The sequence below is a fragment of the Hypoxylon trugodes genome (genome assembly GCF_022578975.1).
Source record: "Hypoxylon trugodes strain CBS 135444 unplaced genomic scaffold F4822scaffold_4, whole genome shotgun sequence".
Classification (NCBI taxonomy): domain Eukaryota; kingdom Fungi; phylum Ascomycota; class Sordariomycetes; order Xylariales; family Hypoxylaceae; genus Hypoxylon; species Hypoxylon trugodes.
Window position 1 is genome coordinate 222,166 of NW_026250019.1, and position 20,619 is coordinate 242,784.

The 20,619-nt window shown below is 46.9% G+C and overlaps 9 protein-coding genes across 9 annotated transcripts; 3 read left to right on the forward strand and 6 right to left on the reverse strand.

Moving 5' to 3' along the window:
- The first annotated feature begins 980 nt into the window (after positions 1 to 980).
- On the forward strand, positions 981 to 4,206 carry F4822DRAFT_397876 (glycoside hydrolase family 3 protein). The gene is made up of 2 exons (XM_051457650.1): positions 981 to 2,480; positions 2,538 to 4,206. Exons 1-2 carry the CDS (start codon positions 1,488 to 1,490, stop codon positions 4,047 to 4,049), a joined length of 2,505 nt encoding a protein of 834 aa, XP_051315092.1. The 5' UTR covers positions 981 to 1,487; the 3' UTR covers positions 4,050 to 4,206.
- A 929-nt stretch (positions 4,207 to 5,135) lies between these two features.
- On the forward strand, positions 5,136 to 6,474 carry F4822DRAFT_397878 (kinetochore Sim4 complex subunit Fta4). The gene is made up of 2 exons (XM_051457651.1): positions 5,136 to 5,787; positions 5,850 to 6,474. The coding sequence occupies exons 1-2, from the start codon at positions 5,355 to 5,357 to the stop codon at positions 6,308 to 6,310; spliced, it is 894 nt and encodes a 297-aa protein (XP_051315093.1). The 5' UTR covers positions 5,136 to 5,354; the 3' UTR covers positions 6,311 to 6,474.
- Positions 6,455 to 9,825, reverse strand: F4822DRAFT_196785 (cysteine proteinase). Its single transcript, XM_051453656.1, has 3 exons — positions 9,436 to 9,825; positions 9,190 to 9,376; positions 6,455 to 9,127 (listed from the first exon to the last, which is right to left on the reverse strand). The coding sequence occupies exons 1-3, from the start codon at positions 9,623 to 9,625 to the stop codon at positions 6,670 to 6,672; spliced, it is 2,835 nt and encodes a 944-aa protein (XP_051315094.1). The 5' UTR covers positions 9,626 to 9,825; the 3' UTR covers positions 6,455 to 6,669.
- Positions 9,826 to 10,522: 697 nt separating this feature from the next.
- Positions 10,523 to 12,313, reverse strand: F4822DRAFT_442680 (uncharacterized protein; the record flags this gene model as incomplete). Its single annotated transcript, XM_051463018.1, has 1 exon — positions 10,523 to 12,313. Exon 1 carries the CDS (start codon positions 12,260 to 12,262, stop codon positions 10,523 to 10,525), a length of 1,740 nt encoding a protein of 579 aa, XP_051315095.1. The 5' UTR covers positions 12,263 to 12,313.
- Positions 12,314 to 12,628: 315 nt separating this feature from the next.
- Positions 12,629 to 13,994, reverse strand: F4822DRAFT_196893 (uncharacterized protein). The gene is made up of 2 exons (XM_051453657.1): positions 13,619 to 13,994; positions 12,629 to 13,570 (listed from the first exon to the last, which is right to left on the reverse strand). The coding sequence occupies exons 1-2, from the start codon at positions 13,811 to 13,813 to the stop codon at positions 12,959 to 12,961; spliced, it is 807 nt and encodes a 268-aa protein (XP_051315096.1). The 5' UTR covers positions 13,814 to 13,994; the 3' UTR covers positions 12,629 to 12,958.
- Positions 13,995 to 14,378: 384 nt separating this feature from the next.
- Positions 14,379 to 15,421, forward strand: F4822DRAFT_196912 (uncharacterized protein). Its single transcript, XM_051453660.1, has 3 exons — positions 14,379 to 14,805; positions 14,861 to 14,982; positions 15,033 to 15,421. Exons 1-3 carry the CDS (start codon positions 14,486 to 14,488, stop codon positions 15,377 to 15,379), a joined length of 789 nt encoding a protein of 262 aa, XP_051315097.1. The 5' UTR covers positions 14,379 to 14,485; the 3' UTR covers positions 15,380 to 15,421.
- A 49-nt stretch (positions 15,422 to 15,470) lies between these two features.
- On the reverse strand, positions 15,471 to 17,303 carry F4822DRAFT_196898 (beta-lactamase/transpeptidase-like protein). The gene is made up of 2 exons (XM_051453659.1): positions 16,729 to 17,303; positions 15,471 to 16,670 (listed from the first exon to the last, which is right to left on the reverse strand). The coding sequence occupies exons 1-2, from the start codon at positions 16,814 to 16,816 to the stop codon at positions 15,562 to 15,564; spliced, it is 1,197 nt and encodes a 398-aa protein (XP_051315098.1). The 5' UTR covers positions 16,817 to 17,303; the 3' UTR covers positions 15,471 to 15,561.
- A 7-nt stretch (positions 17,304 to 17,310) lies between these two features.
- F4822DRAFT_196897 (NAD(P)-binding protein) lies at positions 17,311 to 18,884 on the reverse strand. The gene has a single exon (XM_051453658.1). It carries the CDS (start codon positions 18,553 to 18,555, stop codon positions 17,434 to 17,436), a length of 1,122 nt encoding a protein of 373 aa, XP_051315099.1. The 5' UTR covers positions 18,556 to 18,884; the 3' UTR covers positions 17,311 to 17,433.
- A 17-nt stretch (positions 18,885 to 18,901) lies between these two features.
- On the reverse strand, positions 18,902 to 20,340 carry F4822DRAFT_397889 (uncharacterized protein). Its single transcript, XM_051457652.1, has 2 exons — positions 20,222 to 20,340; positions 18,902 to 20,159 (listed from the first exon to the last, which is right to left on the reverse strand). The coding sequence occupies exons 1-2, from the start codon at positions 20,296 to 20,298 to the stop codon at positions 19,370 to 19,372; spliced, it is 867 nt and encodes a 288-aa protein (XP_051315100.1). The 5' UTR covers positions 20,299 to 20,340; the 3' UTR covers positions 18,902 to 19,369.
- Positions 20,341 to 20,619: the final 279 nt, after the last annotated feature.

Below are 20,619 nucleotides of genomic sequence, written 5' to 3' on the forward strand. Positions count from 1 at the left end.
GCTACGTCTTATTGGTTAGATAGCTATAAGTCCTATGGAGAGAGGTATGCATCATGACCTCAGCTAAAGCAAAACTATTCAAACATCCATAGACTTTGGAGTCATTCGAATGAAAAAGTGCGCAAGGGAGTGTTTATGCCGACGCACTAAAGCTGCTGATACTTAATCTTGAAGTAGGGGGGTGCGGAAATACTCCGTTATCGATGCTAGTTAATTGCTTAGGTGCGTGAGATTCATGATCGTATATGTGTAAAGTTTCCTACCTAACCAACTTCAAGGTAATCTCGTACGACTTGAAGAGTATTGCTCCGTTAGCTGTCTCCAGTGCGAATTTCGCCTATCCCTTGTAGAACTCAAGGCATAGCTTACCTAAGCTGCAATTGTCTGACATGAGTTGGGGGCCATCACTATGAAATCTCCAACACCTATTGCGTCTCTTGGTTCGCCATCCCACTTATATAGACGAGTTAGCTTGAAGGATCATAAGAACTTCATAATCAACTAAGCCCACCCTATTTTATGAAAGTAGGATCGTGCGGATTGTCAGGAGTCTGTCGTACCCTTCTATTCGAACTCGTCATACACTCCGAATCGGCGTATAGTGCTGTGGTGAGTTTTGGTATCGAATTCGCTATCTGATTATCGCTTATACTAGTGAAATAGGTCTTTCATGAATTCATAAGGACTTATATACTCCTTTTAATATAAATGACAAGCTAAGTTCAGTTGATTAAGCGATCGGTCCTATTCGATTCCCAATAGTATGTATGTAAGTGACTCGGTAGAATATCGTTGCGAGATATGTACAACCCACGCCCGCCTAGGAAGACCCCGTCATCGACAATTCCACAACAAAAAAATGGTTGGATTGGAGAAACCTCGGATCCGCTATATCCCACGCTACTGGTAAATCTTCGGTAGGAGGCGAAGAAAAGGAGGCGGTTGAGGCGGGTGACGGGCCTGCCGGGCCGCGAACCGGCGCAGATCTATCTCCATTGAAATGAGCGCTTCAACCATTGTTTCCCCTATGCCCCCGATTACGTTCCGGTATTTGAGGGTCACAATTCATACCTATACGTTTTTTCGCGCGGGTTAACTTGGAGGGTCACAGAGAGAGGGGACGGCACGAGTGAGCCGAGTCCCTTATATCGGTATCCCGTTATAATGAACCCCGCGAAATTTCATCGCCAAGCCGCGACAAGCTATGGATTTGTGTATCCAGCTTGGTCGAAAAAAAAGAGGGAAAAGGTCGGGGCGTAGTTGACGTCCGTGGTCAAACCTTGCATGGCAGAGAGAAGTAGTACGTGGCAGCGGTGGGGTTGGTGTTAGGACTATAAAGGTAGTAGTAAATTCGTAATTAGATACTTTTCTTCTTTCCCTTCTCCTTTCTTCTCTTCTGCTTCTATTTCTTCTGTCTGTGAAGAACCACAGATACTACACTCTTTTCTCCATATTTTCCCACTTTATCTCGCTGAATCGTGGTGAAAATGGCGGATATCAACGTAGAACAGGTGCTTAAGAAGCTCTCTATGAGCGATAAGGTCGATCTACTAGCTGGTATCGATTTTTGGCATACGAAAGGTTTACCTGAGCATGGTATCCCCTCGTTGCGTCTAACTGACGGCCCTAATGGAGTTCGAGGCACCAAATTCTTCAATGGTGTCAAAGCTGCTTGCTTCCCCTGTGGAACTGGGCTGGGAGCTACCTTCAACCAAGAGCTTCTTGAAGAAGCTGGGAGGAAAATGGGAGAAGAGGCCAAAGTGAAAGGAGCACATGCTATTCTGGGACCTACTATAAATATGCAACGGGGCCCTCTCGGAGGTCGAGGATTCGAATCGCTCGGTGAGGATCCATTCCTAGCTGGATTGGGTGCTGCAGCCATAGTCAGGGGTATCCAATCGACGGGAATTCAGGCTACTATCAAGCATTTTGTCTGCAATGACCACGAGCACAAGCGGAATGCGGTTCAAGCCATTATCACAGAACGAGCACTGCGCGAGATCTACGCATTGCCATTCCAGCTGGTGGTCCGTGATTCCAACGTAGCCTCGTTCATGACAGGTTATAACGGAGTAAACGGGACGTACTGTAGCGAGAATCCCAAACTTTTGGACAAAATGCTACGTGGAGAATGGGGTTGGGATGGGATGATCATGAGTGATTGGTACGGAACATATACCACCACGGAGGCAGCACTAGCTGGTCTCGACTTGGAGATGCCTGGTCCGCCACGATTTAGGGGTGAGCCACTCAAGTTCAACGTCTCAACCGATAAGGTTCGGACACATATCTTGGATCAGCGAGTGAAGGCCATGTTGGAATTCATCAAGAAGTGCGCTGCTAGTGGTGTAAAGGAGAATGCCCCAGAAGCCACGGCTAATACTCCGGAGACGGCCGAGTTGTTGCGGCGGATAGGCAACGAGGGAATTGTGTTGTTAAAGAACGAGAAAAATGTCTTACCTCTTAAAAAAGACAAGAAGGTATGATCTCCAGAATCGATCTGAACCGGTCTCATTCCAACGACTAATTTTTGGCAGACTGTTGTAATTGGGCCTAACGCCAAAGTTGCGACATACCATGGTGGAGGTTCCGCCTCTTTGGCGGCCTACTATGCGATAACTCCATTCGACGGTATCAGCAGCAAGTTGACTTCGCCGCCGGAATACACAATTGGCCAATATTCTCATAAGCTACTCCCCCTTCTTGGATACTCAACCATATCAAGCAAAGGCGAGCAAGGAATGACTATGAAGGTTTTCACAGAAGGCCCAGAAGTCGCAAATAGACTACCGGTCGACCAATTAGAACTATTGAAGACAGAGATGCTTCTAATTGATTACGAGAACCCTAATGTTAAGGGTCCACTATGGTATGCGACGCTCGAAGGATCTCTAGTTGCTGAAGAAGATGCCACGTGGGAATTCGGTGTCGTCGTATCGGGATCGGCGAATCTTTACATCAACGATGAACTAGTTGTTGACAACACTACAGAGCAGAAATTAGGAGAAGCATTCTTTGGAAGTGCCACGGTAGAGGTTAAGGGTCTCTATAAGTTGGAGAAGGGGAAGACATACAATTTCAAGGTCACATTCGGATCAAGTCCAACATCTAAACTGGGAGGCAGCGCAGTTCTTCTGAACGGTGGTGCCTTAAGAATCGGTGGATGTAAGGTTGTCGATCCTAAAGCTGAAATCGCCCATGCCGTTGAATTGGCGAAGGGAGCCGATCAAGTCATCATTGCGGCCGGACTTAACGCCGAATGGGAGACGGAGGGTAATGATCGTACCGACATGAGCCTCCCGCCTGGTCTGGACGATCTGATCTCTGCTGTTGCGAAAGCTAACCCTAACACGGCTGTGGTTATGCAATCCGGCACTCCCGTAGAGATGCCATGGATCAATGACGTAAACGCACTCATTCAGGCTTGGTACGGCGGCAACGAGACGGGAAATACGATCGCAGATATCTTATTCGGGGATGTGAATCCTTCCGGCAAGCTCAGCTTGAGTTTCCCGAGACGTGTTCAACATAACCCGGCGTATTTGAACTATCGAACTGAGGGCGGTCGCGTGATCTACGGCGAGGACATTTATATCGGCTATCGTTTTTATGAATCGGTCGATCGTGAGGTTTTATTCCCTTTTGGTCATGGTTTGAGTTACACGACCTTCTCTTTCTCTGATCTATCGGTAACTGAGAAGGACGGCGAGTTGAACGTGTCCGTCGCAGTCAAGAACACGGGCAGCGTGAGGGGAGCCGAAGTCACACAGGTTTACGTGGCGCCAAAACAGAAGGCGAAGGTCAACCGGCCACTTAAGGAACTCAAGGGCTTTGCTAAGGTAGAGCTGGCCCCCGGTGAGACGAAAAAGGTGACAGTGAAAGTAACTACGAAATACGCGGCTAGTTACTGGGACGAGGAGCGTGATCAGTGGTGTGTTGAAGGAGGTGAATACGAGATTGTTGTTAGTGACAGCAGCGAGCTGAAGGCAGGCAAAGTTGTGAGGGGTTCGTTCAAAGTGGCTGAAACATTCTGGTGGTCCGGATTGTGATAGATTTTTACCTCCATACTTGGGAATTTGGTATGGATTACACGATACGAATGATGACGAGGAATATGACGAGGCGTTTTATATTGCTTGAGATAGACTCTTTCTTCAAGGTAATATTTGATATAAATCATCATGAAAATAAATCATAACTTGTTATACCAATCTAGATTCCTTAGGCCACGACAGGGGCATCCGATTATACTTAGCTTTGATGGCGAAGCGTTTGAAATAAGGAACAAGCCAACACGGCTCATTTCCTCTTCGGTACCCAGAACTTGAGGAGACGCTTTTCATAGTTCTGGGGAGATTCCGTACGGGCTTTAGGGGGTTCGGCGGTACAGCCCTTACGTTTGTGGCTTCGGTTGGCGTTCTGTACCGCTATATTAGCAGAAATCTGCAGGCTACACAGCCTACAATACCGCTTGATAGTGGGCGTCGTAGTTCACCTAGAACCTAACCGTAGTCTACCGATTCCGGGAAACAAGATTCATGGTCGGTTCGAGGACCGTAGGATCGACTGCCCTTGGGATCTCCGTCACGAATGGTAGAGTAATATCATAAATATCCGACTACGTCGTAGGCGTTTCTCTCGTATAACCCCAGGGGTCGATCCCCCACGACTTAGTTAGACTAGTACTTGGCCGATTCAGTTCCGAAGGGAACCTCCCACCGGAGCTAGAGGCGGTGACGGGTTGTTAGTCAGCGCTGTTACTTATCTTTTTCATTCCCGACTTGACTATAGGGCGGAGGATCTTTCCACAACGCTGTAAAGGGACTCAAGATACTATCATACCATTTTCGAGTAGTAGTGCAGAAAATGAAACTACTAAGGCAGTGAGTGTTTGATCCGAAGATGCATATTGAACGTGTATAGAAAATTCGTATTGCTGACTCTATACGAGTGGTTGCAGAATGTCAGAATGTTGTAGTGAGGAGAAAAATAGGCGAGTTTTAGGGGTCTTTCTGAGATCTCCAACCCCCTAAATCGCCAAACCACCTGCTAGCGAACAACCCCACTGGACCCCGCAGTGGATTGCCAACTACCTAGTAGGTACCTAGGTAGGTACCTATATCGCCTGCAGACGCGGGGCAATTTCAATTCCTTCTGCGACACGCGACGCGCTGAATTAATCTTTCCTTATACAACTTCATATACGGCGAAACGCAATTATACGAATTGACGGGTTAGGGAACTTAATAGTTGCCCAATACTATACTAACGACACTCGTGGTTGAACAATCAGATTTCACCTTCAGAAATGCGCCCGATACCATCCGAATCAGATCCATGAGCACACAATCAACATGGCACCCCCAACGATCCTCGCTCACAAATCATCCTTCCTCACCGCGCAAACTCTTCAGCTCTCCCAGTCTCTCTCCCCGAGCCCTCTATGGCGCTCCTCTAACACCGCCACCAATACAAATACACAGACCACTACCACCGAAGATGGCGGTACCGCTGCCGCTACAGCTCTACCCGAAAGACTCGTAGACGAAGCCCTCTACCGCGCAAACCACATCCTCCAACAACACGCGCGCCGCGTGTACGCCCCACAAGCGAGTCGTCATGTCGCCGAGCAGATTGAGGCGCTATATCTCGAGGCTGCGGAAAGAGCTGTGCGCGGTAATGATAGAATAGGAGGGGGTGACGGCGAAGATGAAGATGAAGGAACGGCGGTAGCGAAGGGGAAAGGAGATAGTGAGGCGCTGTTTTTAAGGGTTGGTGCTGATTTTGGTAGGTCTAATTTCTTATTCCATATTCAAAGAAGAGAAGAGAGGAGAATTAACACAATCAAGCATCCGACGAAGTCATCGCCTCACTTCCTAGTACATGGGATCTTCATTCCCCCTCCCAAGCCGAATCCAATCCACCCGAAGCGCAACGATACGCCGACCTCACCGCAACACTGACCTCACTCGTGGCCCGCCGACGTGATGCCCGCGCTCGTCTCGATCGTTTACGTCGAATGCGCACCTTACTCTCCCCACTTACTTCCATGACTCCCCAGAGTAGTAATCCCGTCAGTAGTGGTAGCACCAGAGCGGATCCCTATGAGGTGGGGATAGAAAAAGTACAACCTAACCTCGTCACACGCGATAGTGAATTGGAGAAGGAGCTAGAGCGTATGCGTGTCTTGCTCGTACGTGTCGCAGGTCGTGTCGCTCAGTTGCCAGATCCTGATCCCGAGTCCGTTGTTATGGAGGACTTGGATGTTGTGGAACGGGACAAGGTGGACAGGTTACTTGATGATTTCTGACTCCGTTGAATACGTGTATATGTGTCATTGGAATTTTGAGAGTACGGCGTTTGAGGATGATATTTGCGACAAGGATGATACCTCTTTACATAGAGATGAAATCATACATAAATATATCACAACAAAACATAACTACGAGTATATGAACCAAATAAAAACACAAAGCTAGGGCTTGGCATCATAATGATTTTATCGAAGAGAAGAGTATTCTAAAAATTGTATACTAAACTAGAAATTTTTTTTATCCATTTTCCTCGACTCGCCAAAACATACCAATCTTTTTCCAGGCTCCTTCAACACTGGTTCGGTCTTACCTACGGAAACTTACATCGTAGCTGTATTCTATGAGGCATATACCCTCAGTTAGTCGGGGGTATGAGCGACATGATACTCTTCTTCCTCTGCTCATTATTTCCTACTAATGTAGCATCCTTCGAGCTATCGTCGATGTCGAGACCCTTGGAGCTCTTGGGCTCTTTGTCTTTATCCTCCTCTTCCTCATCGTCGTCCTTGTCGCTCTTTTCCTTGTCCTTAGCGTAAGGGTTTGGACGCACAACCGATAACTTGACTATCTCCTTGTCTTTATCTTCGTCGGACACTTTATAGTAGACACGGAGGCCAACGGTAGCGACTGCATTCCAAGGGTTACTCTCAAATTCGTCGGGTTCTTCCTCCGGTGCACCGGCAGGTGGTGGGGGAGGCGGAGACGGGGCGTTGGCACGATCCTCAAGTTCAATGTCGAGCTCCCGGTCGCTGATTTCTGACACAGACGAAATGTCGCTCTCATCAGAGGAGGAATCCTCATCTTCATCTTCCGTTGCTTTCTCCTTCCCCTCTTCAACTGGCTTGGGCTTTCCGTCTTTCGAGTCATCAGCGGGAGTCTTCTCGTCAGCGGCCTTTTCAGAACTTTCTGGGTGGTCTGTGGACTCCGATCCCTCGGCTGTTGGCTTTTCTTTAACATCTTTAACTTCGTCCTTGCTAGGAGTCGGAGTCTCATCCACTTTCGATTCTTCGGATACCTTCGAAGCCTCGGCAGGCTTCTCAGATTCAGTAGACGGTGTCTCAACGTTTGGTTCCGTGCTTGATTCGGAACCCAGCTCCTTCTTTGAATCCTCCGGCGCTGGGGAAACAACATGAACATGCTTTTCTTTTTCCGATTCTAGAGATTGATCCTTAGCATCTCCGGTCTCTTCCTTAGAAGCCTCCTTGGCCTTAGCCTTCTCAGCTTTCGCAGCCTTCTTAGCCTGCGCCTTTGCCTTAGCCTTAGCCTTTTTCTCCTGGCGTTTTGCGTGGTCTTTAACGCGAATATAATGCCGTTTGCGTCGGCCCTCCATGATTTCCTTCTTGAGTTTTTGGCGTTCCTTGTCCTTCTTGCGCTTCTCTGCCTCCTTCCGAGCCTTCTTTTCTTCGGGGGTTTCAATGACTTTCCCTTTACTGTGAGCTAGATCGTATGACATACCGACGGCAACTAGCTTGTCCCTGCGGTCTCTCGCATTGTTACGAACTACCTCTTCTATAGGTAGTTTGTCCATGTAGCGAGTCGCATCGATCTTTAGCAAGACGGTATATTCACCCTCTTCTAGCTCTAGTTCAACATTGACTGAGCGGTTTTGGCAGTAAGGGCTAATACTCCGGACAACATAATCCTCCTGGCCATTTTTGTGTAGACGGAAGTTCATTTCGAATCGATATTGACCTTCGAGACCACGATAGTAGCGGTCATCAAGTTGGGAGAGAACGATAACCACCGGTCCGGTCTTCGCCAGTGAGAATGTAAAATATGTGTCATGGTAGTCCAAGGTCCATGGTACGGACAGGGTTGTCCAGAGAGAAGTGACTTTCCACTCTGGCCCAAATAATCGGGTTCGGTCAAAAGCTTGATACTTGCGGAGTAGGTCGTCGTAAGAAATCCAGAAGTTTCCGTCATCACCGAAGCGATGATTAAGCTTAAGCAGCCATTCGGCAGTCCATTCCTTAGACCCGTCGCTCCAAGCGCCCTTCCATTCACCCTTGCCCCACGGATTTTTTAACAGGACAAGCCGCTGACCATCTATATCAACAGCCTTCATGATCGAATAAGCATGAAGCTCGACGATCCCTTTACGCTCGCCGTAACCGACGCCCCACATCCCTGTCGAGCACCCAAAAAGAAATTCATCGTTGACCTTCATGAGTTCCTCTTTCCAAAAGTATTCCTTGTCTAGAATATCTGTGGCATAGAGCTCTGACGTGACACCACCGGTGAGATCTTCAATGCCCTCACCTGTGTAACCACCTTCAATTGCTGCATAGTCGCCGTGCGCCTTGGCATATGCCTTCTCAAGCAAAGGCAACCAAGTTTCATTCTCATGCTCACATTGCGCAAAATACAACGCGCCGGATCCACTCTGGTAGGCCTTACGATACTGCTCCTCGGAGTTGATTCTCTCACGATCTTCCCAAAGCATGCGCTCAAGGAAGCTTTCGTCAAAGTCAGGTTTGGTAAGAAACAACTTATCGTCAATGATTTCGGAGATCCATTCGCCGTCACGGTGAAAGACGAATCCGTATACACCAACCTGCTCGTCACGAGCAACGCAGAGCCTCTCAATCAAACTAGGCTTGTTACTGAGGGTGCATAGGGCAGCGAGCAGCCAACAATCACCATCACGACCCTGTCTAACGTCGTTGGCTGTGGGACCTTCGATATAGAACTTAGGGTCGTCGAAGATGTCAACCACACGCTTGACACTCTTGGGCCTAAAACCTGGATCGGTGTTCTCTTTGAGATTACAGAGGGATTCAAGTGTATCCTGACTACCCCATTTCAAATCAATCCTAATACACCGGAGATTAGTCCAAATTCAAGAATTTGCTTCGCTCCATTTAGGGATACCTACTCGAGATCGAAATGCGGATCTCGATATTTCTGGTTTACACGACGACACTCCTTCACAATCTTGGCGACCTTGGCCTTGCAGACAGCGGCGGCCTCTTCATACGATATTTGGGTATTGGTGCCAACGGCTTTAGTTGATCGTTTCGCCGCCTTTTCGGCATACTCATTATGTGGGATAACGGTAGTTGCTAGCAGAGGTAGATCACATGGTTAGCATGTCGCGAACGCAGGGGGGAAAAAGGCTCACCTTTTCCAGGAGCTTTAGTAGTGAATTTGCTCCAGAATTCATCAATAGCTTCCTGAGGGGTTTGTTGCTTGGATTTCTTAGGGGTGGAAGGTAAGGTTACTGGTACTTCAGCCATCACGGTGCGAGTTTCAGCATCCTGGTTAAGGTATCCAGCCTCTGAAGCCGGCGCATGTGGAGATATAGTCGACATGGTTTTCCAAGGTAGAGGAACCCGATGTTATGTAGTATGAACACGTAAATCGTGCCTACTTTGTTTATTAATATGAAGGTGAGATTGTGATTGGACCCTTGCAAGATTTAGAAGGCGTGAAGCTAGCAACTATCCACCTACCCTCGTATATGAATATAAGTAAGGTAGGTAGGATAGACGGCTAGGGAAAGAAGAGGTAATAAATAAGAGAAGGAAAATGAGAAAACAGGAAAGGAAAGGAATATCCTTAGCTTTAAGGTAAACATCATATCAGCTTCAGCTCCAGCTCTCCATGACAAGAGAAGGAGAGGGGAGGGGTGTAAGGAGGGGTTATAGGGTAGTAGGACAGTGACGGGAAGACTAAGACAGGGGGAGGACCCGTTACCGAAACCACAGATGACTATGAGTCGAGTATTCCCATGAAATAGGAATAGTCTGGGAAGTAATCTGCGGCATTCTGACAAGTCAGCTTCATCCAGAGCCTCAATAAGGTGGTTTTGATGAATGCTCCCAAGAATGTAAGGGTATCATCGCGCGGCAGGGCTGAAGAAAAATAATAAAGGAGGAATGGTTTGGAGATGTGCCACTCGTCAGAGCCCCCTGTAGGAAAACCTTACAGAGCTGGAAGAGTGGGGTCATATCCCCGCGCTTGCTGACTACATCATGTAGTACATACGTAGCTGGTTGGGGGCCAAAACTCTATCAATTTGACGAATAAGAGGACAATCTTTTCTCAAAGTACGTACTTTCCTTTCTCTATACGACCAATCAGGAGTTTCCATTCTAACAAGGTTAACTAAATACTACCCAAATAGGCAATCATATCTGCATCATTATTTTATTTATGTTAGGTACGTATCTACCTAGGTAGAATAAAAGCACTGGCCGCTCCCCATCCTACCAGCCATTACCGTGCAAATAAAATAAATACCACCTAACGTCAATGAGAATTTCATCATGCCGTTCCCATCTAGAATAGTGCCAAGCGTCGTCTTCTTCAATGTATTCCTCAGGGCATTTTTCTTCGATGTATTGCTCAGCCTCTTCCTCAACCTCTTCCTCGGCGTCTTCCTCGACCTGTTCGTTGACATCCTCTTCGACGCCTTGGACACTTTCCTTATTGTCTTCTTTGGCGCCTTCGCCTACATTTTCTTCAATTTCTTCCTCCCAATCATCATATCCATAATCGTCCGCGTCACTCCAATCTTCTGACCATCCATCGTCTGAAAATTCACCCGATAACCTAGAAAAGTAGTGCAGTTCCCAAATAGTCCACTTATACCGCGGGCGGAAACGGAAGCCCGAGTCTCGAAAATGGTTGATGAGCGCAAATAAGCACTCCTTTCCCTTCAAGCCCCCCATTATAGCCGAGTATTTTGGGCTTCGACTAACCATCATATCGCAAAGCTCTATGTAGTCCGATATGTCTTTGGATACGTCCTTGGATGGGTGATCGCATTGAAGTATGTCTAATAGCTCATCCACCGTCGCCTTGCGGTCCGGCCCAATTCCAGAAAGTTCCCTTGCGGCCATACACAGATGCCTCCAAATATAATGGATGAGTTTCTGTACAGGGTCACCCCCAAATGGCGCCCACGATAGGGAAGCATCTTGTTCAATCAGCCCGCCAATAGCCAAACGCATTTTCGCACCAAATTTCCGCCAATTGTCAAACCACCGCGGGCAATTCTCAATGAGGATATCAATTGGCCGGGTAAGATGGTCCTCCAGCCGATGCTTTGGTTTGGCTTCGATACATCCAATTCCGTTGGGGTTCGCGCCCTTCTTCAACAACGTTATGATGCTTTGGGGGTTCCCGTCTTTGCAGCATTTGAAGAGAGGCGTTTCGTAGTTGGTTTCTTCGTAGGCGCCATCCACATCAATACCCTTACAGACAAGTACGTCCAACTTACCGGGGAACTCGACGTCACCCCAGTCGGACATTTCCTCGCATAAACTATAGAGTAAATTACGAGGTAATTTTATACCACGGTCGACCAAATACTCAATCATTTTTGCCGAGGGATGCCAGCAACCGCGTACGAGTGGGATAACTCGATCGGAATCGATTACATCGTTGTCGAGGAGGTCATATCTACTGTCAAGAATGGCACCAACATTCTCGACCTCACCACCGCCAACGGCATATACAAACAACTTCCAGGGGTTTACAGTATGTATCGTTTCCAGGTAAGGTCTGTACTGATCCTCGGGGTTAAGCTTGTTCCAATTTTTCCCAAGACTTTTCCGTTCCTCAATAAGAGACGCGTCCGTCAATAATGTACCCAGAAGAAACTTGTAACACTTAATGTCGTTCGTAGCAGCCGTGTTAAATAAGCGATGTCCGTAGTTCTTCATGTACCACGCCCAAGTTCTCTCGGAATTAGTAGTTGAAGCTACTATATCGTATATCCAAGACAGCAGAGCTACGTCGCCTTCCATTATGACATCCTCAAATGGAGTGACGATGTCGTATTCTCTTATTGGCTCGTCGAAAACCATCCTTCTATACAGTTGTAAGGATACGATTTCATACAGCTGTTTGCATGTAAGAGCAAGCTTCATTGCCCTACTGGGCGTTAGGCGTTTCGCAATCGTCGTTATGACATCGAGACAGAGTGTTGGAGTCGAGTCCATTTTGAAGATCCGATTTGCTAACGGTCGTAGGGGTATTTTATTTTGTCGTCCAAAATGTTGTGATATATTCGCTCTCAGCTAGGCCAGGTGGTCAAAACTTGATGATGGATGCTATATATGCCCAGGTAGTCTCCCAAGCCCTTCCACGCTTAAAAATTATCAGTATATAATTTGGTCGGGTCCGAACAAACAACTTGTTTTCCTAGTCATTCTTGGATGGGCTTCGTATCCAACGCATTTTTTATCTGTTTGCTTTGTATTCAACAGTGCATATTGTTCAAACTCTTTGTCCTTACCCTTTTGTCTGGGCACTATGAAGTTCTTGCCTATCACGACTATCCGTTATTAAAGTGGACACTGGTGTTTGTCACAGTGCAATTTTTCATTGATAGTTCTATATCACTATCACTCCTAGATCAATTTGTTTTGACTGTGGGTTGAATTGCGTGCTCTTATGAGGCCCAGGTATTCAAGAACAGCGAGGTCTGTTTGCTTTATACAGTCGACCATTGTGATCCACAGTAGATAATTCTCAAAGGTGTTGTTGGTCGAACATTGTTACACTTACCTAAGTAGCTACGCCTGATTTTCAATATATCAAGTAGTGACATTTACTGTAAGTTCTTTCCCAACACTCGCTGTGAACTATACATGAATGAGTTAAACACTTGTTAGTGGGTAGTAGCAGGTTTATGATTATATATTCCGACCTGCTCGTAATCTAGGATCTCCCGAACCTACCATCCGGAATCGCGTGCTGTACAGGTGTTTTGGCAGCTCTAGATTTATCCTGCGTTGTTTCCCTCTAACTATATTTTGCCACTGCTGCCTGAGGTCCTTAGGCACCTCACTTAGTTTAGGTATGGGGATTTCCCTCGACCCACAATGAGATGCGATAAGTCTCTTGTTTTTCTCCCCGGCATATTCAAGCTCGCCGGTCCTATCCAAGTCGAGGTGTTCCTCTCCCCATTCTTCGGATAAATCCATTCCATCGACGAGATTCGTGAGCTCAAGTTGTCGCTGTGTATCTAGAAGGCTACGAGCAAGGAGCTCGAGTTTAGGGAATGGAATGCCGAGCTGACTTTTCTCCAGGTCGGACGATTCCCATTTGATATTGTACTCAAATGCAGGTACGATGAAAAAGAAGAAATTTACACCTTTCAGCGTGAAGCGAGGGTAGGTATGTATCAAGGAACGAACTTGCGGTAGTATTTTGGTCCAGGGTTCATATATATCACTCAGTGGGTTTGATGTGAACATGGCCGATGCTTTTTTGAAATCCTCGTTCGGCACGCAAACTTCCCAATCCTATTCGGAGTTAGCATTCGGATATTGGAAATATTGATAGTCACCTACAACGGGGACAAGTTTGGCACCATAGTAAAGTAAAGCATGAGCGCCTGTGACGCAGCAAGCTATTCCAGCATCTTCAAGTATTTTGATAACGTCAAGCACTTCTATGATGCCGCGACCACTATAGCTGGCTGTGTTCGCATCAGTCTTTGCAAGTACAACTGGTTCCGATGTTAGGAAGGGTTCTTCGAGATCCATAATTAGAGTGCTAAGGGCCTGCGAAAAGCAGCATTTGATGAGAAATAGTAGTTAAGAAGGTACATCTAATGTGTACTTGTAATTATAATAAACATCTTGTGAGATGTAGTGTTTAGTATTGCGATGGCAGTGAAGAATAGAAGGCATTTCCTGCTAAATATGGAATAAAAACGCTCAGTCGTAGTTACTGTAGGTACATATTTAGGGTCGTTAGGGCCTAACGATAGTTAACATTTAGGTGATGCACCTTCTGAAGAAAGGTCACGTGCGACGCATGCGATCACTAAACGTCATCACCTAACGGTCGCAGTGCTCATTTCAATTTCAACAATTTACATATACCAACCGCGGTCGCAGTCTGAAATAACACATTTTAAATCAACGGCCAAATATCCCAAATTCCATTGAAATATCTCATTATATTTAAGAGATATAAATAGGGCATTCGAGAAACTCATTGACTACGATAGGACTTATACCCTCCATACGTTACGAGCATACCGTCCTCACATTTCTTTAGTGACAAAAATCAAAGCGACGATTCTGGCATCACAACTACTCATAATTTACATATACATAATTCTACTGATTTAATTTGCTGCCATACGCTATATTCCCTATGTTTCTCCTCAAATTATTGAATCACGGGTGCATATCAAATTGCTTTGCTCAATGATGTCTTCACACAATGATCTTCAAAGTCATCGAGGTGGGCAACAGTCATCCAACACATCATCCTCTGAGCCCCTACAGTATACCGACGATCAGCTTTTCGAACTGGAGGAACAATCCGAAATGGCGACTCAGAATTATCTATATTATGCACTTGAATATGTTGTTCGGATGCTAGATCGCGAAGGAATCGTGTATGCCGTAATGGGCGGTGTTAGTATGCAGCTTCGTGGGTTCCTCTCTCGTATCACTACGGATGTCGACATAGCCGTGGATACGAAACCTCGTATCCTAAATGAGATAGTAGCACAGGATCATCGGTACTTTATAATTATAGACTGTATCTGAACGACTAGATACTTACAATGATTCAAGGATTTATCGACCACGTCCGGGTGCGGCCTCGACTGGGATTGCTCGTATATTTGTGCGAACCGGACCCGAATATAATGAGCGAGTCGAGTCACTTCCCGTCGAGGTAGACTTAATTATGAGTGGTAATTCTATTTTTTACCCTTTAAAAACAAGCTAATGCTGAGTTTCCAAGGCCACCTCGGCGCTCCCAAAGACATCGCAAACGGGTCAATCCAAATTGTTGCGAGGACACCATGGGGAACCAGCCGTTACAAAATTCTCAATACAGAAAGTATCTTCAAGGCGAAGTTAGGCGCATATAGTATAAGAGAAGGGATCAATGACTACCAGGATTTAGAATGGATGTCCTTCAACCTCGGGCCACGGATTCGCGAATTCGCACATCGTCTACACCGACAAAATAGAGATACATTCGCAGCTGCTTTAGCTGAATCTGGTTCGTACACACAAGAGGATATTGAGCACGTGTACCACTGGCTCAGGTTAGACGAAGAAGAGCAAAGTACAGACGGCGATTGACCCTACCCCTTCCCAACTAATCAGAGCAGCATCGCACATTCTTGTAATAGGGCGATGCCATTTCCGAATGGTGATATATCACGTTATCTAGTAAGTAGTTGTATATATTTCGTACCTAAATCGTCGAATCCTTATCTCCGTGTTGACCATTTCCTACATGGGGAAAAGAGAACATCACCATCTTATTTTCTTTTAACTTGCTCAAACACAGCCTTATGGAATCTCTCATGCAACGCCATTATATCAGGGTGCATCGCTGGAATGACCTGGCAAATAGCCGTCCCACATATCCCGGTCTCATTATCGATGAACCACGCACAACTAGGAAATCCACCCCAAAGCGCAGTTCCTGCTACAAGTCGTCCCTCTTGGGGCTCCTTCGCTAACATTCCCGCAAAGCTCCACGTCTTCCTTACCGACGGCGGGACCTGCATCCCTAGATAATTCGTGTGGATAGGGGACAAGGCGATGTAATCGTTGAGCGCCTGCTCACACCGCTCATCGAGCTGCGGGCGGAACAATTCATCGTATGACGACGGCTTCAAGAGCCTGGCGTCACGCCGCAGGACTGCAGAGAGGAATGTATAGTACGCTTTCGCAGTCGTATTGACACCCGCGCCTCCAAGACAATCCTTTGACCCGACTAAAGTATCGAAGTTGTCAGTGTGCACGACCGGTGGCCCGTTCTCCAGTGTGCCTGCGTCAGCTATCCTATCTTTCATTCCCTCTTTCGTCTTAGGCCAGAAGCTGGTGTCGTTTTCGATCCCCAAGGGCTTCCAGATGCGCTCGCGCATGAAATCCTCGAGTGTGGATCCCGATGCCCTTTCGATGGCCCTGCCGGTCCACTCATATCCTGTGCCGTACGCGAAACCCGTCCCCGGTTGAAATACGGGTAAGGCGGCTTTCTCCTCGACAGTTTTGCCGAACCAAAGCGCTTCCCCGCGCGAGGCGCGCCATTTCGTAAGATGCGGGTTAAACCAGTCGTACTCATAGCCGGATGTGTGAGTGAGTAACAACCTAAGGGTGTATGGAGTGGAAACGGGTTCGAGGATGACATCGTTCTTCTCGTCATCGAAACCGGTGACCACACCTTGCTTTCCAATATCAGGTAACAAGGGCTTGAGGTCCTTATCTAATCCGAGAGTTCCGTCCTCGACGCATTGCAGAGCAGCCACCGAGGTCATGATCTTGGTCATTGAGGCGATGCTTGCAATGGTTGACTCAGTGAAAGGCTCGTTTTTGCCTTCCTTGAGGCTGGCCTTTCCGAACGATTTCGAGTAAAGTATGTTCCCTAATTCATGTGTTAACCGTGTGGTCGTGAATACTCCAGGGATATATCACTTCATTACCATCTTTATCTCCTGCGAAAACCGAGGCGCCGGGAAGCAGACCCGCTGCAATAGCGTCTTCGTATATTTTGTCAATCTTCTCGGCCATGGTGGTAGTTTTGTTAGATTAAGGTCTTTGATTTCAGTTGATCATATCGATGAGTTCCCGAGGAGAATCACACCTTTAAGTAAGTGAAATACTGGATCTATCTACCCCATCTCAACGTATAAAGGAACAAGTAAGGGAATAGAGTCAAGTGGGGTCGTAGGATTTACGAAGCTACTACAGAACCAGGAACCAACTAGTGAAGAAACGAAGAGTGGATTATCAATCCTAATACAGAAATACTGTTTCCAACCACGTTTATAAGCTAGTAGATGAACTCCGCAATGAAATAACCAATTAGGAATTGCTTAGACGCCCTTATAGAAAGTGCACAGCCACTTTACTTGCCACGGAAGAGGGCGAATTCTCCGTGGAGCTTGTGCTTGGATAATAATTATCTTGGTTATAGTACTATATGGGTGGTGCCGTCGGACGACGTCGACAGTCGGGGAGGCGGAACGTCGGTGAGAGTCAGAAATTACCTTCATGTTAATCTTAACAGAAAATAGAAATGCTGACTGGGCGGAACCAGAATTACCGAGGTATATGTCGTATCTCATAATTGTTTCACAAATTTGGTTGGTAAGGATTACAATATACGCCTCAAAATCAGTAGCATATCATTCTAAATCTACGAACTCCTTCGCCCTAACCTCGCACCATTCGAAATACTCTTTCGCCCGTCCCGACCCGCCTTCATCTTCCCCTTTCAACGCTAGAAGCAAGTCTTTCCTCTGCCCTGGATGCCATCTTCCGTCACATATCACGTATCGGCCCGCCTTAGCTTCCTCCAAAGTGATCTCCTCCGAGAAAGCCATCCAGAGATATGTCTCTGCGCCGTGAACCGGATCGCGGAGTACAAGCTTGAAGAAATGATGAATGAGCCGACCTTCGACATGGCGCCATATACCTGTCGTATAGTTCCCTGGATTGCCAGCTATATGGACAACGCCGGATCCAAAGGGCCCGGATTCGGATTGTCGACGCGAGAATTCGGAAGCGAGGAACCAATTCGCTGCCTTGGATGAGGCATACAGTTCGTCTGAATTTTTTACACTGAATTCGTCCTCGATAAATTCCTTTCGTACCCCACCTTTCGGGCTTATCGCTTCGACGAGAAGTGATGTAGGCCATATGACGCGTACACTGTCCTTTGGGGATTGCTGGGCTGTCTTGGTCAAGATTGGCGTAAGTAGCCGGGCAAGGACATAGCCCCCAAGCGAGTTCGTGGTGAAATGGTATTCATGCCCTTGGCGACTCGGAGAGGCGTCCTTTAAGGAGCCAGTGCCTGCATTGTTGAAGAGGACGTCCAATCTTCCGTCTGGCCCCTCACGACTCAGAAACTCTCGGGCAGCTGATTTAACAGTGTTGAAGTCCTCTAGATCCATGTGTATGAACTCCAAGCTGCCTGTTTCCTTCCCCTGTTCTTCTGGATAGTGAGCTTGTATGCGAGCAATGGCCTCTTCGGCATTCTTCTTCGTCCGCGTCAGTATATACACCTTGCCACCCGCGCCGTATAATATGCGTGATAATTCATATCCTAAACCGGATGAGCCGCCTGTTACGATGAACACCTTTCCAACTTGACTTGGCAGATTAACTTCCTTTAGTGGCGCGCCATCGCGAGGAGGAAAGAATTGTGTCCAACTCGAATATAGAGACATGGCGAGCCGGCATAACGCCACGATGGTTCCTGTGTTTGTAGACTTCTTCGTACTCACGCTTTTGTCGTAGGAATTCATGTTTTGGGGCTACCCTGATCATTTAAATGGTTAAGCACAAAGAACCCTGCAAATATTTCCACTTATATTTGTAAGCTCAACCTGGAATCGATGTCGAACAATATCGCAATTGACGCCTCTGCGGCACGGTCATTACAAATATTGACACTGGTTCCACTCAGTTACCCCTTTTCTTCTCTTTCGATTCTATACCTCGGCTGAGCGACTTGATCGACGTATCATACATGTAAAATGAGTTAGCTCATCGATTGGCCTTTTGTTAAAAATATAATTTATATAGAGTCATGATGGATGTTAGGTAGTGAGAACGAAGCCTTCGCAAAGACAGCTTTAATACTCGTCCGCCCCCACGCTGGACCCCCCGCAGTTGACATTACACAGCATCATCTTTAGCGAACAAGTGCTAATAAACAGAGACTCCGAATACCTTCACTCCCTTATTTAATTTCTATTTGTTTATAAGTTAACTAGAAAATATGAACGCTATCCGTAATAATAATGATAAATCTAGAAAAACTACCCAATCGGCAATTTCGCTATCCTTATTCATACTCTTCGCTTTATGAGTGATGCCCGGTTCGAGTAAGTGACCATGAACCAAGACTGCATCCCCGGGGCACCAACAAGACCATCAGAAACAAAAGCATTAAAGATCGATCCCCTTGACATCACAATACGCCTCGGGAGTAATCCCATTCTCCGCAGCCAATCTAGCCTCTTCATTCGCTACCTTATTCCACTCCTTTGGTACTTTCCAGAACATTATGTTAATGTCGTGTTCATCCCATCTCTCAATCTCCCCGAGGAGTAACTCCTAGAGATCTCGGTTCTTGACTGGTTTCCTCGCATTCGTCTTCCAACCATTGCGCATCCAACCTTTAACCCACATTGTTGCGCTATCGACGAGATACTCCGAGTCCGTGGCCAACACTATGCTCGTGTGCGCCTCGTCGGGCCAATATCGGTATCGGAGTGCCCCCACCGCAGCTCGAAGTATTGCACGTTGGCTTGTCTGCTGCTCGCAATCTCCAAAAGGGCTAGCTTTCTCCAGGCGACCGGAAGTAAAAGTATGCGTAGGGTCGTCCCACGTCTCGAATTGGTTGAGGACGATAGCCCAGCCTGCCTTAGCTTCGGGTAGGTTTGTATCGAAACAGGCGCTACCGAGGCAAAGGATACACTGTCCTGCGTCCTTTCTGTTGATGCAGCGCCAGACTGGTACTGTACCGGTCATCAGGAGACAAGGAATAAATATCCCGGATGGTTTTATAATTGGTGACGGCGGTACGAATCTAGTCGGAAATATCTGGCCGGTCCCCCTTCTGTAGGGAAGTACCCTCGTCGCTGTTACTTGTAAGGCTTCTTTGAACGACTTGATCTTGATCAGCTCGTGAAATTCGTCCATGTCTGCGTTATCGGAGGCAATCAGAGGTATTTCGCCAGACTCGAGTATCTGGTATTTGGTTTCGGTAACTTCCTCTGGGAATGTGGTGGCTATCTCTACGGGGAGGGATTTCCCTTGGACATTCTTTAACCTCAGCTCCATGATGCCTATTGATACGATGGTTTCGGGATGCGCGATGACCTCGTGTTCTCCGACGCCCCAAGTTAGTGATCTTAATCCGCGGAAGTACTCCTTGATGCGAAAATAATACCTAATTATAGGTAGGTACATAGTATGAAAGTACGAGATGGGTGAGAGTGCTTAAGCGACCGACAAAAGGTTAGATGAAGATGGATAATCATGCTCAATTTGATGTGTAGATGTGTTCGTTCGCAATTTAGGACACTTATGTATCCATTTAGCTAACAACATGGCAATAGCTCTTTCTATATGGATTTCAAACCAAACCACCCGTGACATGAGAAGTCGTAACTGATTTGCGTATTATCAAGCACGCAGCTACAACAGAAAAGCTCCTGCAACTTCGTGTGTACAACTATCCCATCAACTCGTCTGAGAAACGGCTACTACATCCAAGGAAGGAAGCAGGCGCGCAAATTACCCAATCCCAACAGTCGGGGAGGTAGTGAAAAGAAATACTGATACAGGGCTCTTTTGTGTCT

Bases quoted from the DNA above. Each gene is read 5' to 3' on its own strand.
- F4822DRAFT_397876 (XM_051457650.1), top strand. From the start codon at position 1,488: ATGGCGGATATCAACGTAGAACAGGTGCTTAAGAAGCTCTCTATGAGC. The intron at 2,481-2,537 runs GTATGATCTCCA...AATTTTTGGCAG, and splicing joins CTCTTAAAAAAGACAAGAAG to ACTGTTGTAATTGGGCCTAA.
- F4822DRAFT_397878 (XM_051457651.1), top strand. From the start codon at position 5,355: ATGGCACCCCCAACGATCCTCGCTCACAAATCATCCTTCCTCACCGCG. The intron at 5,788-5,849 runs GTAGGTCTAATT...AACACAATCAAG, and splicing joins AAGGGTTGGTGCTGATTTTG to CATCCGACGAAGTCATCGCC.
- F4822DRAFT_196785 (XM_051453656.1), bottom strand. From the start codon at position 9,625: ATGTCGACTATATCTCCACATGCGCCGGCTTCAGAGGCTGGATACCTT. The intron at 9,377-9,435 runs GTGAGCCTTTTT...TACCTCTGCTAG, and splicing joins TACTAAAGCTCCTGGAAAAG to CAACTACCGTTATCCCACAT. The intron at 9,128-9,189 runs GTAGGTATCCCT...CCGGTGTATTAG, and splicing joins GATCCGCATTTCGATCTCGA to GATTGATTTGAAATGGGGTA.
- F4822DRAFT_196893 (XM_051453657.1), bottom strand. From the start codon at position 13,813: ATGGATCTCGAAGAACCCTTCCTAACATCGGAACCAGTTGTACTTGCA. The intron at 13,571-13,618 runs GTAGGTGACTAT...AACTCCGAATAG, and splicing joins GTGCCAAACTTGTCCCCGTT to GATTGGGAAGTTTGCGTGCC.
- F4822DRAFT_196912 (XM_051453660.1), top strand. From the start codon at position 14,486: ATGATGTCTTCACACAATGATCTTCAAAGTCATCGAGGTGGGCAACAG. The intron at 14,806-14,860 runs GTACTTTATAAT...CAATGATTCAAG, and splicing joins ATAGTAGCACAGGATCATCG to GATTTATCGACCACGTCCGG. The intron at 14,983-15,032 runs GTAATTCTATTT...TGAGTTTCCAAG, and splicing joins GGTAGACTTAATTATGAGTG to GCCACCTCGGCGCTCCCAAA.
- F4822DRAFT_196898 (XM_051453659.1), bottom strand. From the start codon at position 16,816: ATGGCCGAGAAGATTGACAAAATATACGAAGACGCTATTGCAGCGGGT. The intron at 16,671-16,728 runs GTAATGAAGTGA...CACATGAATTAG, and splicing joins TTTCGCAGGAGATAAAGATG to GGAACATACTTTACTCGAAA.
- F4822DRAFT_196897 (XM_051453658.1), bottom strand. From the start codon at position 18,555: ATGAATTCCTACGACAAAAGCGTGAGTACGAAGAAGTCTACAAACACA.
- F4822DRAFT_397889 (XM_051457652.1), bottom strand. From the start codon at position 20,298: ATGATTATCCATCTTCATCTAACCTTTTGTCGGTCGCTTAAGCACTCT. The intron at 20,160-20,221 runs CTACCTATAATT...AAGATCACTAAC, and splicing joins CGTACTTTCATACTATGTAC to TTGGGGCGTCGGAGAACACG.